Below are 17,822 nucleotides of genomic sequence, written 5' to 3'. Positions count from 1 at the left end.
GGGGTTCCTTGCTCGGCAGTGGGTCGCCTCGGGTATTCGGCCCAGATACCGGGCCCCGCTTCCTTCCGGCTTATTGCCCTTTCCTCCTCATCCGGTCCATTGCCCTCCTTCCGGGTTCCTCCGGCCTGCCCTTCCGGCCTCCTCATCCGGTCCATTGCCCTCCTTCCGGGTTCCTTCGGCCTCTCGCGAGCCAGTGGCCGAAGGCAATGGCGGAGGCGGCGAAACGACCCCGGCGTGGCTCCCCCACTGCTGCCGCGCGCGCCCTGCCTTCCTTCCTGCGCTGGTGCGCCGAGGCCGGCGTGCAGCTGAGCCCCAAGGTAGGCCTGCGCCGGAGTCTCTGGTGGGAGCGGGCGCCGCGGCTCTCGGGCACTTCTCACGTACTTTGCCCCAGCATCTCACACACACCCCCGCCTGTCTTCCAGCCTTCCTCTCGGGGCTCCGCTCTGGTCTCGGCGTCCGAGGTGGCGCCTGCAGGCGGCTTTTTCATGCCGCCCCTCTCGGGTCCTTCGTCCGAGGAACCTCTGGATGCGCCACACGCGCCTCGCCTTTCCGCGCGAGCAGAAGCCCGGTGGGTGGGTGCGGAGGGCCCTTGAAGTTCCGAGGCCGCGGGGTTTCATGGGCCGCGTCCTGCCTGCCTCCTTCGGGGCTCCTCCTCCCTCCCTCCCCCGGGGTCTACGGGCGGTTCCTTGTGGGCGAGGGAGCCCCTCTCTCGGCCGCTGCCCTCTCCTGCTTGCAGGTCGGCGTGAGCCGCGAGGGCACCGTGGCCGCCTACGGGCTGCTGGCCAGGGAGAGCCTGGGCGCCGGCGAAGAGCTCTTTAGCATCCCCAGGACGGCGCTCCTGTCCCAGCACACCAGCACCCTCGCTCCCCTCCTGCGGAAAGGTACCGGCGCTGCTTGTGCTGAGGGCGGGATCAGAGCGTGTTTGGGGCCGCCGCCGGCAGATGCGGTGGATCAGGCGCTGAAGGGGACCCGGCCTTCTGCCTTGGGGGTCGCCCGCCCACCTCAACCCCTGGAGGGAAGGTGGGCTGGAAGCTAAGAAGCCAGTGCAGGTGTTCTGCCAAGGGGGGCGACTCCTCTGCCCGTTGTTCAGAGGCTCCTTTGCACACACACCCGGGTGGTGGAGGGGGGGATTTGTTTCCCCCATTGAAGTTCCTCCCCTTCCTTTTCTCTGCCTTCCCTAGAAGAAGCCTCCCTTCAGAGCTCATCAGGCTGGGTCCCTCTCCTGATTTCTCTCCTCTACGAATGCACAGTTAGCAATTCCCATTGGGGGCCTTACTTCTCTCTCTGGCCCCAGTTCACTGATTTGGATCACCCCATGTTCTGGTAAGAGGAGCTGCCACACTGGCTTCTTTACCCGTCTCCCGTGTTGTGTAGACGGTGTGAATGTAATAATAAACAGTCTGTCTTCAACAGCCATTAAAGCTGACTGTGTCTGGTAGCCATTTTAGCTGCTGCTTCCCAGAGGCCTCCTAGGTGTTTCTAAGACTTTCCCCCTTTCCACTCCTCTCTTCTGCTATCCTTCCTTCTGTTATGAAAGCTGCTTTCCATCAGAAGCTAAATTGAAATCTCTCAGCAGATACAAACGCTGTGTTTACGTGTGAAATGGATGTGTGAAGAATTAGCAAGCTTTTCCAATCCCCATAGTTGCTTTTTTGGGGGGTGGGGTAGGATAATCCTATCCTATCCCACCCCGCAAAAAAGAAACTAGGATAGAATGACTTTATTTGACCAATTGTGATTAGACACACAAGGAATTTGTCCCCTAATTTGGCATTCATCTCCAGTGAGAAAGCTGCTGTTTCTGCTGGCTCTCTTGTGCAGGGGTCCTGAAGATCGGGCACGGCTTCTGCAAGGGACAGGAATCCTTGAAGCTGTGGAAAAAGACTTGGTCAATATTGAGATGGAGTATTCCTCTATCATCTTGCCATTCCTGAAGGCCCACCCAGATCTCTTCAATCCAAAAGTGCACACACTGGAGCTCTATCGGAGGCTGGTGGCATTCGTCATGGCTTATAGGTAAGAGGAAGAAGCCTTTCTGAGGCTGCCAGACAGAAAATCTTACTGATAAAAGAAATTCCTTTGCAGGTATCAAAACCACATGTGAAACAGTTGCATTTTAAGTAAACATACAGGTAGCCCTTGCTCACCAACTGTCTTGCTCAGTGACTGAAGTAGTGCCAAATAATAACTTTATGATCAGTGGTCACATTTATGAAATTTATGGTGTTCCTGGTCAGGTCATCACCATTACGGTCATTACGCATTGTGTCCCTGATTTGTTGTTTTTCTCCTTTCTTGCAGACCAGAGGGATTGGAGAGGAAGGGATTACAAGAGGGTAAGCAGGTACCTAATGGGGAATACATATCAAAAGCAATGCGTTCGCAGTGGCAGCTGCTAGCGCATCATGCAAACAGCCTAACATATTTCCCATTGTGTGCCTGCATTTTTACTTGTTTACTTTTTTTTTATTTCTGTAGATACCTCTCTAGATACCAACAATTGACTCTGAACAGCTTATATTTTTAAACATAAAAACAAATTATAAATAATTAAAATACTTAAAATATTTTTGGTCACTGAGTAAAACTATTGCCATGGATCTTATTTATTCATTAGCTTACTCTAGCTTCCCAGTTGTAAACTAAACTAAACAAAGACTAGCCTCACTGTATAACACATTGCTGCTGCAACTCATAACCATCTGTTTTCTGAACTTTTACTAGAAAGCTTCCATAGTTTCGACATATTTTGGCCACCGCGAAGAAATCTTAACCGAATAATTTTATAGATTTAGTGGCCACTAAGATTTAGTGTCAGCCTAGTTACAACTACCATATTTCCCTGAAAATAAGACATGGTCTTATTTTCTTTTGACCCCTGAAATAAGTGCTTGGCCATAAAGGGGGGGGGGTTGAGGAAGAGGAAGAGGAGAGGAGGCAGCAAGCTCACCGGCCCCATCCTCTCTGTCCCACCACCTGCTTGCCTGCGGCCTCAATGATCCAAGTTCTCAATGCGCCCTGGTCCCCACCTGCCCTACTTGCTGGCCGCTGAATAACTGACTGTGCTGCTCTGGCCGCAGGGGGCTGTTCGCCATCCTGCTGGGCTGTTCCTGCCTGGTGCAGGGTGAGTTGTCCCAGATCTTTGACCTCTGAAGTGCCCCCCTGCTGCCAGTGGAGCTGCACCGCCCGTGCTACCTCGCACAGAAAGCATGAGAGCTAGTGCCCATTAGCCAGGGCCTGAACAGTGCCGGAGGAAGGCGCTCAGCAGCCCAAAGGTGGCAGCGGTAAAGCAGTTGGCTTGGCAAAGGGCCCTGGCAGCGGGGGGGGGGGCACTCCAGAGGTCGTAGATCTCAGCCGACTCATCGCGCACCAAGCAGGAGCAGCCCAGCAGGGTGGCTGAGAGCAGCGTTGCCAAGAGGGTGAAGAGACCCCTTGAGGCCAGCAGCAGCATGAGCAGTCACTCGTGCCAATAGCTGCAAGTGAGTGGCAAGCACGTCAAAAGCAAAAAGTAGGACTCGGCTCTTTCCCGAAATGTGTTTGCAGCAGCTACTGGACACGGAGTGGGCAGCCCCGTGCCTCTGTTTGCTGCCGGTGCTGTCCCAGCATATTTTGGAAGGGAAATAAATTAATTCCTGCAATCTCACCGCCGTCGTGCAAACCCAAGCAAAGGGTATAGCATCTGTGCCTTCTCCCTTCCAAAACATGCCGGCATGTGATCTGAATAAGACCTGGCTTGACCAGCTGTTGAAATGCCTCCTGGCTCTTTCCCAAAGGGAGGGTGGCTCTTCTCTGCATTTTGCCGCGTTCTGCAGTGCAACAGGCAGCAAGTAAGTCCCGTTTTTAGTTTTCGATGTGCTAGCCGCTTGCTTGCAGCAATTGGGACCACTGCGGGTGGCACCGGCTGTAGGCAGAGGCTTGCTTCTCCCCCTCTGCTTTTCTCCTTCAGTCCAGCCTAGCCCTCCACCTAGCAGCTAAGGATGAGGGGCTCACCCGCCTTTCTACGAGGTCTCTCAGGAGACACTGCATGCAAACAAAACAAAGCACATCTGGGCGCCCTTTCTGTTTGTTCCCCATTCCTCTCTCACCTCTTCTCCCTCCCTGGGAACTGTGTTGGGGGGAGGAGAGGAAGGCCATCCCGGGGAAAGAATGAAGCAGCCCCGCTGCTGGAGCCCTGAATTTTATGGCAGAAAAGAGAAAGGGGGGGGGGGCGGATTTTAAAGGTCCTGGAGAAAAAGAGCAAAGCTCTTCTGTTTGCCGTCCGGAGCGGGTGCTGAGGCCAATCCTATGGGAAGCAGTGTGCTGCTCCATGCAAAGCCTCACAGTGGAAGGAAGAAAGGGAGAGAGAGAGATCAAACCTCTGCGTGTGGGGGTTTCTGTGTGGGAGAGAGGTATATGGTAACTCTCTGAGGTTGGATCAGATCTCTCTCTCTCTCTCTCTCACACACACACACTCACACACACTCTCTCACACACACACCCCTCCCTAACCTGCTTTCCAGCTCCATTCTCCACGACTGCAACGAATCTCCTAAAAAAACATTGTACGGTAGTTGAGACCTTCCAACTTCTCATGAAAAAAAAAATCTCACAAAGTTGGAAGGTCTCAACTTTTTTTTTTACACCGTACTCCCACAGACTTGTTCCTCTGCATGTGCAGCGGAGAATGGAGCTGGAAAGCAGGTTAGTGAAGGGATACAGCTGTGAATGGGACGGCAACGGGCGAGGTTGTGTGGCTTCACTACCAGCCCCTCATGAACGGGCCTTGGCAGGCTGGCGGCGCTCAGGTTTTCAGAGGTTTTTGATTGGGTCTTGGTGGTGGGCTGGGCCGGGTGGAAGGCGAGGTGGTTGCAGGGCCAGGCAGGCATCAAAGGCAACTAAGGGCAGCCCCATGCAGCCCTCTTGCACAGCTGGTAAGAGAGCTGCAGCTCCCGCCATAGTCCAAAGACCATTGGGCTTAGCACGGATGAGTGGTAAGCCTGGTGTCTGCAGCACCGAATAGCGTGCAGGCTGGCGCTCAGCAAAGGCAGCAGTGGGCAAGGCAACACAGGCAGCCGCTCCTGAAGGGGCCCTGGCAGCCTGGTGGTGCTCAAGACGTTTTCGGAGGTTTTAAATCTGAGATGATTCAATCCGATCAGGCAGGTCATGCAGCGCTTCCGATAGCAGTGCTGCCAGGAGGCCGAAGAGGCCAGCAGCAGCATGGGCAGCCCTTTGGCCATTTAAATTTAAAGAATTGTGGATTTCAACCCCCAGAACTCCCCACAGTCCCCCCCCCCATCAGTTCCTTCCCCTTTCTGAGTTGGGGTTGGAAGTTTGAATGCACCCCACAAGGGAGCCTCCACCCTGGCAGACGGTTGTCTGCAAAAGCTGAGATGGACAGTCGGAGGGAGGGGGAGAAGGGAACGAGAAAGCACGCACCTTTCTCAGCACAAAGCTTCACAGAAAGCAAATCAAACCATGATGAGGGGAGGTGATTTTCCTGTGATTACGGTGTTAAAAGTTAACATGAAATGTCACCTGCGGAGGCCTCCTGGTGCAACATTGCTGCAGCTTTAGAGCATACCTACCTTGCAGTGGATTGCAAGGCTGGAGACTTTGCCTTGCTCCGATCAGCAGAAAAATCTCCTCTCTGCCCCCCCCCCCATTTCCCTGCCAGTCATTCTATCCTTGGGGAGCTCTGCAGAGACATCCCAGAAATGCTCCCTCTGGAGCCTTCAGCCTTGCAATCCTGCACAGGGAAGGCGGAGGTTTGCTCCAGAGCTGCGGCAGGGCATTGCACTGGGAGGCCTCCACAGAATGAGAGGTAGCTCCCGGCCAATGGCTCAGCTGATCTGCGGGCCGCAATTAAGGTGCCGAGCTTTCAGGGAAGGGATGCCTCCTGTGCTGGCCACACCCACTCCTTCACTTGACCTCATTTTCAGGGGGAGGGCTTATTTTAGCGCATATGCTAAAGCCCGATTGGCCTTATTATCCAAGGAGGTCTTCGGGAAAACATGGTAGTTACAGCAGATTTTGGGATCCCTCAGCTGCCCTCCCTCTTATCTGCCTCAGTGTAATTTTGTTCTCCTTCAAGAGCTTCAGTCACCTGTTTTTCATTTGATGCAGTTTCCAAGAACCTCTGAATGAGGAAGAAGAGGAGGAAGAACCTAATCCTCCAGTGATGGTGCCCCTGGCAGATCTTCTAAATCATGTGGCCAACCACAATGCCAACTTGGAATTTTCTCCGGTGAGCAAGAGCTTCCTTGCCATTCTACTATCCCTGAGGTTGCATTGCCCCGAGATGTGCATTTCCAAGAAGGCTTTGAAGGGGAATCCAGGGCAGGGATACCCTCCTCTTTGTGCCCTGCCTTGGATGCCCTGTTCCAGGTCAGTGGAGCAAGCGCAGCTCAGCACTTAGTAGAAGTGAAAATGACTTCTGTTGAGAGACAATCAGCTGCAGGTGGTCCAGGAAAAGCTTTTTTTCTAGAGAGAATCAGGAGAGAATCTGAAGGGATCCCCTTTCCTGCTGTCTTGGCAGGAGTCCTTGAAAATGGTCACCACTCAGCCTGTTCGCAAAGGCCAGGAGATATTCAACACTTATGGAGAAATGGCCAACTGGCAACTCCTCCACATGTACGGCTTTGCTGAGGCCTACCCTGGCAACACCAATGACTCTGCTGACATCCAAATGTCGATGCTGCTGAAAGCTGCACTTCAAGGCAAGTGGGTCACCCCTTATTTAGCATGAGGAGCACCTCAAATTGAGATTTTCTGTTTCAGACAGAGAGGTCCAGTCAGACACCTCGCCCATGAGGGTAGGTCATCATCTGAAAATCTGAGAACTTAAGGGAAGGTGGGCTGGAGACGCTATTGTGATATAGCACTCAGGGAAGTGGGGTGCACGTCTAGTGTTTGAGAAGGACTTTCTCCCTCTAATAGAGCTCAGGTGAACTAGAGACTGTGACATTATGGCAGAACAGATGGGTTGACAGTAACAAAAAGAGAACGATTGAAGACAATCCATTGAGGGCTGGTTGACAGGCCTGTTGCTGCAGGTACTGCTGCATTTTAAGCCAGTTGTAGCTTCTGGTTGCTCCTCAAGGGGAGCCCATTTGTGAGTTCAGCAAGGTGTAAAAACTGAAGAGCCTCCCAACTGAGGAAAGGGCAAAAGTGGCACACCAGGAGAACCCATGCAAAGGCCCTCATGGCCATGGCTGCCATCTGCTCTAAGCAGAAGGACTCCAAATGGCCTTAATCCAGCTCAAGTCCACCCAAGGATGGTGATTTCCCTGACCCTAGTGGCCAAAATAACTGCAGCCACTCAGTTTTCTTACAATGGAGTTGAAATCCCTTCCGCACCAAACATTTCAGTTGTGTTCACCAGATTGAGAAGGTTGCTTATTTGTAAATTCCAGCCAACTAGATCACACTTAAGTAGGAGAGAACTGCTTCTTTGCAGTTCAGTTAAACCAGGAAGACAAAGGGGTTTTGAACCAGAGAAGGATAGGCTTGTTTCTTTCCCAAACAAGCATTCCAGAGCTGCTTCTGACTGCATGTTATTCAATCAGCCACAGATACAGACATGGAAGAGAAGCTGGTTCTGGACCAATGGAAATTCCTTTGCCATCAGGAAATCGTGGGTGAGGAAGGGGCATTTGTGATTGGCTGGGAGAGAGTTTTCACTGAGGAGGAGCTCTCGGTGGCATTGCAGGTGAGTGATCTGACCCTCCTAATCTTGGAATTATTTTGGTTAAGCAGCAGGAGAGTTGGCCAGTTGGATGCTCCCTGCTTTATGCTTTTATCACTGCTCTAATTTCAAAAGCCTAGAATTAATTTTTGACTTTTCAAGAGATTCAGCTGTAGATTGATTTATTCATTTAGCATATGGCATATTATACATGGACTACCAATATATATTAACATTGTAAAACTGTCAACATTTAGCTCAAGAATCCAAATAGAATCCATTTCTGAAAATCTTGCTGTTTATTATTACATTGCATGGTAATGTCGAAGCAAAACTAACTCTAAGATTCCCAGACACCAATTCATAGAATTAAACAATAATTTCCCAACTCCTCACTTTGTCCATGCAAACAAGTTCACTTTGGAATTGTCTGCTTCAGCACCACACCTGCTGCAATATCTTTGAAAAGAGTTTAGGCTCTCACAGTCTTCAGTGGAATCGTTGAGGTTTCATTTCTCCATCCAACTCATTCTACTCTAATGGCAAGTTGAAAAGAAGAGGCATGTAGCTGCAAAAGTTTCATATTTGACATGCTGGCCCTACGAAAGAAGAATAGATCTGGAAATGTGTAAAAACAAATATATAGTCATAATTGATTAGGATCTTAATTACCTAATGTCCCCCTTCACCGAGCTCATTCAGAATAGGATTTCTTTATTAGCTTAGCTACGCTAACATTATTCACTGCTACCCATTGTGCCTCTGCAAGTTTCCTATTGCAGCTTTCCTCTACAATATCTAAAATCCAAAATTCTTTCAATTTTGTGATGCCTCTTTCCCTTAACTAGAATTGGGAGTGGTTCTTCTATTGGCCTCATTCCTTGTACTGGTTTTAATAAGCTACAGTGAAACACTGGGTAAATCCGTTTAAAATCCTTGGCAATTGCAGTTTTACAGCAACTGGGTTGATGACTTATGACAGTAAAAGGGCCTACCATATTTTTTGGAGTATAAGACACTCAGGCTGAAAATCTGGGTGCAACTTATACACTGAATACAGCATTTTTTGCCTCCCGAAACCCCGCCCCCTTCACCAAAATGGCTGTGCAGAGCCTGTAGGAGGCTTTCAGAGTGCTCTTGGGGCTGGGGAGGGCAGAAATGAGCAAAAATCAGGCGGTTTTTTTGCTCAGTTTTGTCCCCCCGCCTCCCAGGAGTACTCTATAAGCCTCCTACAGGCTCTGCATGCAATTTTTTTGACAAAAAAACCGGTGTTTTTTTGCTCGTTTTTGACCCCCCCCCCCCGGGAGCACATTACAAACCTAAAGGCTATTCATACCTTTTTTTTTTTTTTTTTTTGAAAAAAATGGGCCCATTTTCGTGAAAAACTGGGCGTTTTTGGGAGGTCTGCAGAGTGCAAAAACTTTTTTTAAAAAAATTGCCTCTTCAAAACCTTGGTGCGTCTTATACTCCGAAAAATATGGTATATATTTAGGACCTAGTTTTTACAAGGTATTTTAAAGTTCAAGTATTTCATGGACAAATATACCTTGTTGCCCACTTTAAATTACCTTTGAGTAGATCTTTTCTTATCTTCCTGTTGTTGTTTTGTTTTGTGCTTTTCCCAAAGCTTTGCTTGCCAAGCCATGTGCTCCTTATATTATCCATCCACTCTGTTAATGTTGTTGAAGAGGGAGTTTCTTGAGGTAGCTCAGGCATATTCAGTACAGCTTTAAAAGGGGTACGTCTTGTGCTGCTATGTACCACATTATTGTATGCTACTTCAGCAAACGATAATAATTCAGCCCAGTTATGTCAATTTACCTATATACCCATCTTATATATCAAAGTATCCAAATGCAAGGATAATTGCATTTGGGATACTCTGCTGCTCCATTAGTACACGGATGAGTCCTTGGTACGATCCAAGGATCCTCTCCAAAATTTTGCGGGGAACTTCACTGAGATAATACTTTTAGGCCATGCAGCCTATAAATATACTGCACAAATGTCTTGGTCAAATTTTTAGCTGAGGGCAGCTTTGGACAATTGTGCTTGTTTTGAAAATAAGTCAACTACTATCCATAGCAGTCTCAGGCAATTCCACAGTGAAATCCATTGCTATTACTTCCCATAGTCTCCTAGGGTTAGCCAGTGACTGTAGTAAGTCTGGGGTTTTCCCAAGCAATCACTTCATGGAAGCACAACCTGAGCAACTAGTAACATATTATTTTATGTTCCTTTTCATTTTGGCCACCAAAACTGTCTTTTTACAAAATCCAAAATGACCGGCAGATTTTGCATCATATGGTCTTTCTAACACTTAGTGTCCTTTGACTATTCAGGATATACACTTTAGTCCCATTCCATGCCAGATTTTGTTTTATCATGAGATCATCTTTATAGTTCTGGAACCAAGTATCTTGTTCCAAAGCCACTTTAAACTTCTGCCTCAGTAAATCTAACACTAACCTGGGGTGGTTTCCCCTGTGTAGAATTATCGAGCTGGCGCTGAGAGCTGGCTGGAAGAGATTACAGAATTTACCACTTCTTCCTTGGTATTTTTGTATTGAGGCATACGTGACAAAGCATCAGCCCAAAGTTTTTGTAACAGAGATTAAAATTAAATCAATTGAAATATTGAGCCCATCTTACATGTTTAAGGGACAATTTTCTTGAGGTATTTAAAGCCACTAACTTTTTATGATCTGTCCATACTTCAAATGGAATTTTATTACCCTCTAAGAACTAAGAACTCTAACCAAGGCCTGCATTGCCCAGCCTATGAAATCCAGGCCAGGCCAGTACCCAGACGTATACTGGCTCACTCCACCAGGAGTGCGGCTACTACTGCTGCCTGGGCAACACAAGCTTCTGTGGAGGAGATATGCAGGGTGGCGACTTGGTCATTTCCGTTGCCGTTATAAACTGGATGTGTTTGCTTCCACCAAGGCATTATTTGGGCGATGTGTCATTGATATTCCTGTGACCCTGGATCATTCCAGTGCCACCCTTAAAACCCTATGCTTTGGCATACCCATGCTTGGATTATCCAAGCAGCGCACAGGAGAAAGACCGTTGGCTTACCTGAACCCCACCCTTGTGGTTCTTTGGTCCGGGGTCTGTTGAATCATTTTCCAAAACTTACCTTATTTCCATCTCTCAGATCGGCCGTGCCCGTGAAAAAACTGCACTCTTCCAGCCAGAGTGCATGGCCAAGACTTTTCTAACTCAGTCTCTGGGCAAGCAGACAAAAGTTAACCCATGCTCGAATTCTCCCGCACATAGAATGACCGTTCAGGTAAGCCAACGGTCTTTCTATTTGCATTTTACATGCTTTCGAATTGCCAGGTTGGCAGAAGCTGGGACAAGTAATAGGAGCTCAATTCATTACGTGGCGCTAGGGATTCGAACCGCTGAACTGTTGACCTTTGATTGACAAGCGACGCTGAGTCTTGGCCACTGAGCCACTTATTGTCTAGAGAAATGTGCAAAGCCCCAAAAAACCTCTGTAATTGTCTTCTGGTCTTAGGCTTGCTTGGAGTTTTATGTGCTGGGTGTGGTGCAGAGCAATCCACTGCCTGTTGCCCCTCTTTTCCCCAATGGAAACACACTCCCATACTCGAAAGGGGTCTCTTCCTCCTGGTCCCTGGAACATTTCCCTTGTTTCCTCGGACAGCCTCTCAGCTACAGATAGTAACGACATCACACTACCTACCAGTGTGAGGTTGGTAATTATCAAATCTAATTCCATGTTGGTAGCCTACTGGCACCAATTTCTGAGGAGGTTAGGCACCCCTCCTCTGGGTAGACAATTTTAATATAGTTCTTTGGTTAATCCATCTCAGAATTGATATGTTCAGATCACCCTCTCAGACAAGCCACAAGGCTACTTCTCTTGCTTGATCATCCGGATCATCTATCTTCCTTGCCTCAGTGGGATCTTCAAACCGATTCCGTAGCTCTTGCATGAAAAGCTCCACATCCTGGAGCTCTGGGGCCGCTGCACCATACTGCTCCTCTGCATCCTTTCCAGATTTGTGGACATAGCATTCACACCTGATCTATCATTGGGATATCTGCCTCCATATCTTTCTAAGTAATTCCACACCTGAGCCAGAAAGTAAGCCAACGTCTTCAGTTGGGTGTCAAACATGACCTTAAAAGGAGGAAGCTGTTGATCCTCCCATACAAGTAGATACCTGGGTATGTCAGCTCCCTGAGCCTCTCTCCTTGCTGCTGGCCAGTTGGCATTCCAGGACTTGTCAGGATAGCAGTTACTGGGATGTGGTCCCACTGCAACTTCCATACATCTCCTGATGTCCCAGACCAGCCCAAAACTACTGTCTGTCAGGAGGATGGAAATGGTGTAGCAATTTGGGCCAGCACAAGAAGTTTCCACTCTCTATTGGTTCTCTTCTTCGCTGCCTTTGTTGACTCAAGTCTCTGATAAAGTTAAAGGAAATTCAGCTTCTTCTGCCTTCCTGAAGCCACTCACCCATGTAGTTCTTGGTGCACAATCCAATATTTTCTTGTTTTTCCAATATTGTGCAAATACAATTCTTGCTGCTGTCAATACATGTAACATTATAGACCCTTTGTCTTTCTGGTAACAAGAATATTTCTGGTTTTAAATCTGTATGCTGCTTAATCATCTTTTTCAATCACGTACAGTAGAACCTCGGGTCACAAACATTTCTGACCACGACCAAATCGGGTGCCGACCAAAAAAATCTGCTAAATGTTTCACACTGGTCCTGAACACATCCTCAGGTTGTGATCAAACACAGCCACACCCTTTTTTTGCACGCATGCACAGTCAATCTTGCTTCCAGTCATGACCAAATTGGGTTGCAACCGAAGTCCTGGAACTGTCGTGACCAGAAGTTCCACTATATGTATTTTTGTCCAATATTTTCTTGCTTTCATACATGTCCACTAGATATGATAATAAGTACCTGGAATGTGATTGTATTTCCGACATTTGGCAGACAGGTTGTTAAACATTTTTGCTAATTTGGGGCTGGTGGCAAATGCCACCTATAAAACATTTTATAAAGATTTTTCTTATATGCAGTAGCCATTGTCAGTTTATACCATATTTTTGGAGTATAAGAGAAAGTGGGTGAAAATTTAGGTGTTGTCTTATAGACCAAATATGTGTTTTTGGCCTCCCAAACCCTCTGCATGTTGTGTTTTCGCCCTCCTCGGCCCCCAGAAGCCCTCAGCACATCCCGTTTTCATCAAAAACGGGCCCGTTTTTCACCTGCAGCATTTCTGGGAGCTGGGGAGGGTAAAAATGTGATGCATTTTTGGCTTGGGAACCCAAAAACAGACTGTGGGAGGGTGAAAACGTGGCCAGTGAGGGCAAAAATATGACACGCAGAGGCCAAAAATTATTTTTTTTGTTGTTTTCCTCCTGTAAATATAGGAGTGTCTTATAGTTCAGTGCATCTTATAGTCCGATAAATACGCTAATTCCTATCCCAAAGTTTTTGCCATTTATCTAATTCTATAGTATAGCCAAAGGTTTTTGCCCATACTATCATTGTTTCTTTTACTTGTTCATCTTCCATTAATAGATAATTATATATTTTTCTTATCAGTTTTATCATATAAGATGTCCCTAATAGCATCTTATCAAGTGTTGTTGGTTCTTTATAAAAACTCCCATGTTTTCATATCTTTCTTGTATCTTGATTGTATTTGCAAGTGTGGCCACCAAGCTAAATCCACCCCCTGGTTTTGTAACTCCTGTCTGGTTTTAAGTTCTCCATTCTCATTTAGAATGTCTTCATAGCATACATTTTTTTCCGAGTTAACAACATTTGGTAGTGTCAATGCTTTCATTGTAGAAAGCCAGACTGGTTTTCCTATAGTTTTGTGATTTAATTTTTCCCCATACTAAAAGTAAAGCATTCCCCACATAGTGTCTTTGAAAGTATCTGTGTGCCATACCATAGAAGAGCATCCCACTGTAATTGAAGATCATGTCCCTCAAAGCTTCTATGCTTCAATTTTTTCCATTCTTTTACCCATGTAAGTTCAGATGCCTGATAATATAGCTCTCAATCCTGTAGCTGAAAACCCCCATTGCTTTTGGACTCCTGTAACATTTTCAATTTTATTCTTGCTTTTTCCCCTTGCCAAATATATTTCAAAATTGTTTTATTTAATTCTTCAAAATATTTTTTCTCTCGTTTTATCCCGCACATTTCGTAATGAAGTTCTCCTTTCCTGTTCTCTTTTTTAAAAAAAATCCCATTTCTTTTTGCATCATCTGTAGAAATTCTTTATCTTTTAGTATAGATTGATTCAAAGTCCATCTTTTATCCCTTCCAACTATTTTTATTGGATTATGATCAGCCCATAGATTTGTTTCTATTTCTATCTCCTGGCCAAAAAAAGCACGCCAAAAAGGGGGGGAGCGCTGGTTGTGCGTGCATGTGCACTGGGATTGTGCGCAAAGCATTATGGGTGTGGCATGCCCATGCACGACCTCTCTGCTCTCCCCCGAGTCAAAAAACGTTCACCATCACTGGGGTAAGGGGTAGGTGTTTTCCACACAGACGGCGTTAATTCTGCAAAAGTCCACGCAGCCTCAACACACACACATACATAATTTTTGTTCTCTTTGAAGAGGACCAGGGCAGCTACCTTAGATTTGGCAGGTTGGATAAAATCTCCTTAGCTGTGCCATGGAAGGGGTCATGGAATACATCTTAGGCTTTGCCCCAGGCACGAATTCTATTGTGCAGTCAGTTGGTCGATGAGGGGGAGAAAGTTACAATCCTCTTCGCCGAAAACCCCCTCTAGGTATTCCTTTGGTATTTGCTGACTGCCTGGTGGCCCATCTGACCACAGGCTGCAGTTTTGGGGCCATCTGCCTTGTTGGGGGTTGTGGTCACTGGGTAGCGATCCGGCCTCACTGGAGGCAGCGGCCCGACGCCAATGGTTAACTTTTGGTAGCTGTCCTCCCACTTTATAGTGGGTCCCCAGTTGTCTAGCCATGCAAGCCCCAATATAATTGATTTATTCATTTTTGGTGCTACAATGAATCTGAGGAGCTCTTGGTGACTCCTTATCTGCAGCCTCACAAGCTCTGTAATTAGCACAGAAAAAACATGTGACTGCAGAATGGCACTAATTCTACATTTTACTAGAGAAGAGACAAAAATTTAAGTGTTCCACTTATAAAAATTACCATCTCATTGTCCTCCCATTATGTTTATATATATATATATATATATATATATATATATATATATATATATATATATATATATATATATATATATATATATATATATATATATAAACATAGTAAAACTAGGTGTTTTACTTTCATTAAGTCCTCGATTATGCTGTGATTCTTCTGTATGAGCGTTCTCACTGTCTTGCAACATGCATTTACTCCGCATGGAAGACAAAACCCTGCAAAGGGTGTAATTGGCAGACTTTTAAGAAAAGATGAGCTGGGGATGGCCTGCTTGAAATCCACCGAGAAAAGCAGTTTTAGGTTGAAACCCAAAAGTGAGTTTGCCTGATGAAATTTGATTTTGGTTCACATGTCTAATGGGGTGGTGGTGGTGGTATGTTTGTGTCTTACTATAGGTGCTGACTATGTCTGCAGAAGAATTCAAGGAATTTAAAGACCAAGAGGCCAAGACCGATCGAAAAGGGACCACTTGCTTGCTTGAGTCAGTTACTATGATATCCAACCTGAGTGCTGCTCAGAAGAAGCTTCTCTTTGATGCCACAATACTAACACTGAAGGGTTTCTCCTCCAGTCTGAAGGAGGAGGAAACGATGCTAGGAGACCTGCAGGCTTATTTGCAATTAAGCCGCCGGGAGCAATTTGCCCTCCAAGTGCGATACGGCCAGAAGAAGATTCTGCATCAATTGCTTGAACTGGCAAAGTAGCTGCTGCTGTGAAGGGACAGTCTTTGGGCCTGGATGCCTGGTGAAGGCTGTTTTCCTAGGCAATAAAAATGAATTCCATAAATGGAGTTTTTTACTGTCCCTCAAGGACCTAATTGCTCAGACTTGTCTTCAGAAGAAAGCTGTTTCTTCTGTCTACCACAGAAGCAAAGTCTGCCTTTGCTTCTTTAATATGACAGCTCTGAACAGTTTTGCGAGAACCAATATATTTTGGTAAAGTTCATTCACAAGAATTAAAGGTGCCGATGATCAGAATGTACAGAAAGATGTACAAAAGATGTACTTTTGTCATAGCATGGAATAGTTTATCAGGTTCAATTCTTAAAAGATTACAGGGAATTTGGCATACAATAAATATTCTACTATGAAGACTGTATAGAAATGAATGGATACTGCAACCAGTAGGTAGTATCTCTAAAATATGACTCACAGTATGAAAACTTAAGGGCGCACAATGGCTCAGTGAGCTTGTCACCTAGAAAGTTAACGGCCTGGGTCTGAGACTCAAATGCCAAATCACCCAATGGGGTGATCTCCCATTACTCACCCCAGTTCCTGCCCACCTAGCAGCTGGAAAGCGTGCAAATGCGAGTAAATTAATAGGTACCACTTTGGTGGGAAGGTAACAAAGGTGTCCACATGACCACGGAAATGATCTTGGCTCAGCTAAGAAACATGAACACTGCCCCCTAGAGTCGGACACCACTAGGCAGGTGAAACATACCTTTATGTAAATTTTCGCTATTCTATTCAGTAATGTGAAGGTGTTGTCTCTAACAAGCATAAGCTGCTCGGGAAAGATACTGTATTTTTCAGAATATAAGATGTACCTTTTCCCCCCAAAAAAGGGTGAAAATTTGGGTACGTTTTATACACTGAATACAGCATTTTTGCCCTCCCTAGCCCCGAGGAACACTCTATAGGCCTCCCACAACCTCTGCATGCTCTGTTTTCACAAAAAAATGTGCAGAGGGTTTGGGAGGCCTGCAGAGTGCTCTTAGGGGCCGGTGAGGGCAAAAACATTTTTTTAAAAATTTACCTCTAAAATCTTGGTGTGTCTTAGACTCCAGTGCATTTTATAGTCTGAAAAATACGGTAGCTCAATGCTTTCCTCAACTCCATAGAATGTTTTTTAGTTATTTTAATTATTTCATGTAGTTTGATACTTGGAGCAACTGTTTTACAATTCAAAGCACTAAAATGTACTGCCATGTTTGCATATACTTTTCACATCAGAAATCAAGCAAGCTTTGGCATATGGATGCCTTAATCTGAGATGCAGTGGAACTGGAGCAAATTGATGCAGAAGGCAGCAGCCCTCTGCATCAATTTTAAAACCCAAAGTTTCTAGTGCATAAGAGTTGCCTGAGACATTGAAGACCCCCAATGTTCACATGGACATTTCATTTACTGGTGGCTTTCAGGCCATTCTCGCTATTTTCAAGAGGGATAGAAGAGGCACAGAAGACGACCCTGCTATATAGGAAGATAACATTGGCATTTACTAAATGAATGATTCACCTGAGATAGGATAGCCCAAAATTTTACCATTTGAATTAGATATTGCTAGCAAGCATTTGTTCATCTTCAGTACAATGACATTCTCCTATTAACCTGGAAACCCAAATTTCATAAGTTTTTAAAATTCTGATACTCATTTTATTCATCCTTATCCTGGTCCTAACTAAGGACTGAAAAAGAAATTTAAAATGGAATTGGGAGTAGAAGAAAGATAATAGAAGATGCAAGCATATTTAGAATTGTAATAGTGTCTTAGTTTTAAAACCTAATTACAATTAGGAAATTAAATTAGTGAAATTAGATTTTAAATTTGGATTTAAAACTTTAATTTCACTTGTCTTGAATGGTACAGGGACTCCTGCTAGAGCTATAATGGACCTTAGAAGAGGAAAGAAATACATTTTCTGGCATATAAGACAGCTTTGTTAGGGAATGCTGAACACACATTTCAAGTTACAAGCAAGATTACTTTACTAGGCTAAGCTTGGCAATTTGCCTAGAAGTTTTATCTATGAAGTTGGCATGTTAGGTTACAATGGAGTTTCTCTTAGCAGCAATTTAACAAAAGTTGAATTAGGTTACATTCTGTGTATGCTCTAATCCTTCAATTCTATTTCCTCATCACATTTTAGCAGGGAGACTGAGGGGGGATGAAACAACAGAAAAACCAATGTCCTCCTGAACTGCCTTGGTTTATTTC

At 45.8% G+C, this 17,822-nt stretch overlaps 1 protein-coding gene across 1 annotated transcript; it reads left to right on the top strand.

Annotated features, from left to right (window-relative positions):
• Positions 1-206: 206 nt before the first annotated feature.
• On the top strand, positions 207-15,856 carry SETD6 (SET domain containing 6, protein lysine methyltransferase). Its single transcript, XM_032231076.1, has 8 exons — positions 207-317; positions 737-881; positions 1,182-1,323; positions 1,822-2,016; positions 6,103-6,223; positions 6,515-6,695; positions 7,545-7,687; positions 15,275-15,856. Exons 1-8 carry the CDS (start codon positions 207-209, stop codon positions 15,581-15,583), a joined length of 1,347 nt encoding a protein of 448 aa, XP_032086967.1. The 3' UTR covers positions 15,584-15,856.
• Positions 15,857-17,822: the final 1,966 nt, after the last annotated feature.

Source organism: Thamnophis elegans, chromosome 14 (assembly GCF_009769535.1).
Source record: "Thamnophis elegans isolate rThaEle1 chromosome 14, rThaEle1.pri, whole genome shotgun sequence".
NCBI classification, from domain to species: domain Eukaryota; kingdom Metazoa; phylum Chordata; class Lepidosauria; order Squamata; family Colubridae; genus Thamnophis; species Thamnophis elegans.
The sequence above is the reverse complement of the archived record's forward strand: the minus strand, read 5'-3'. Positions and strand labels throughout refer to the sequence as shown.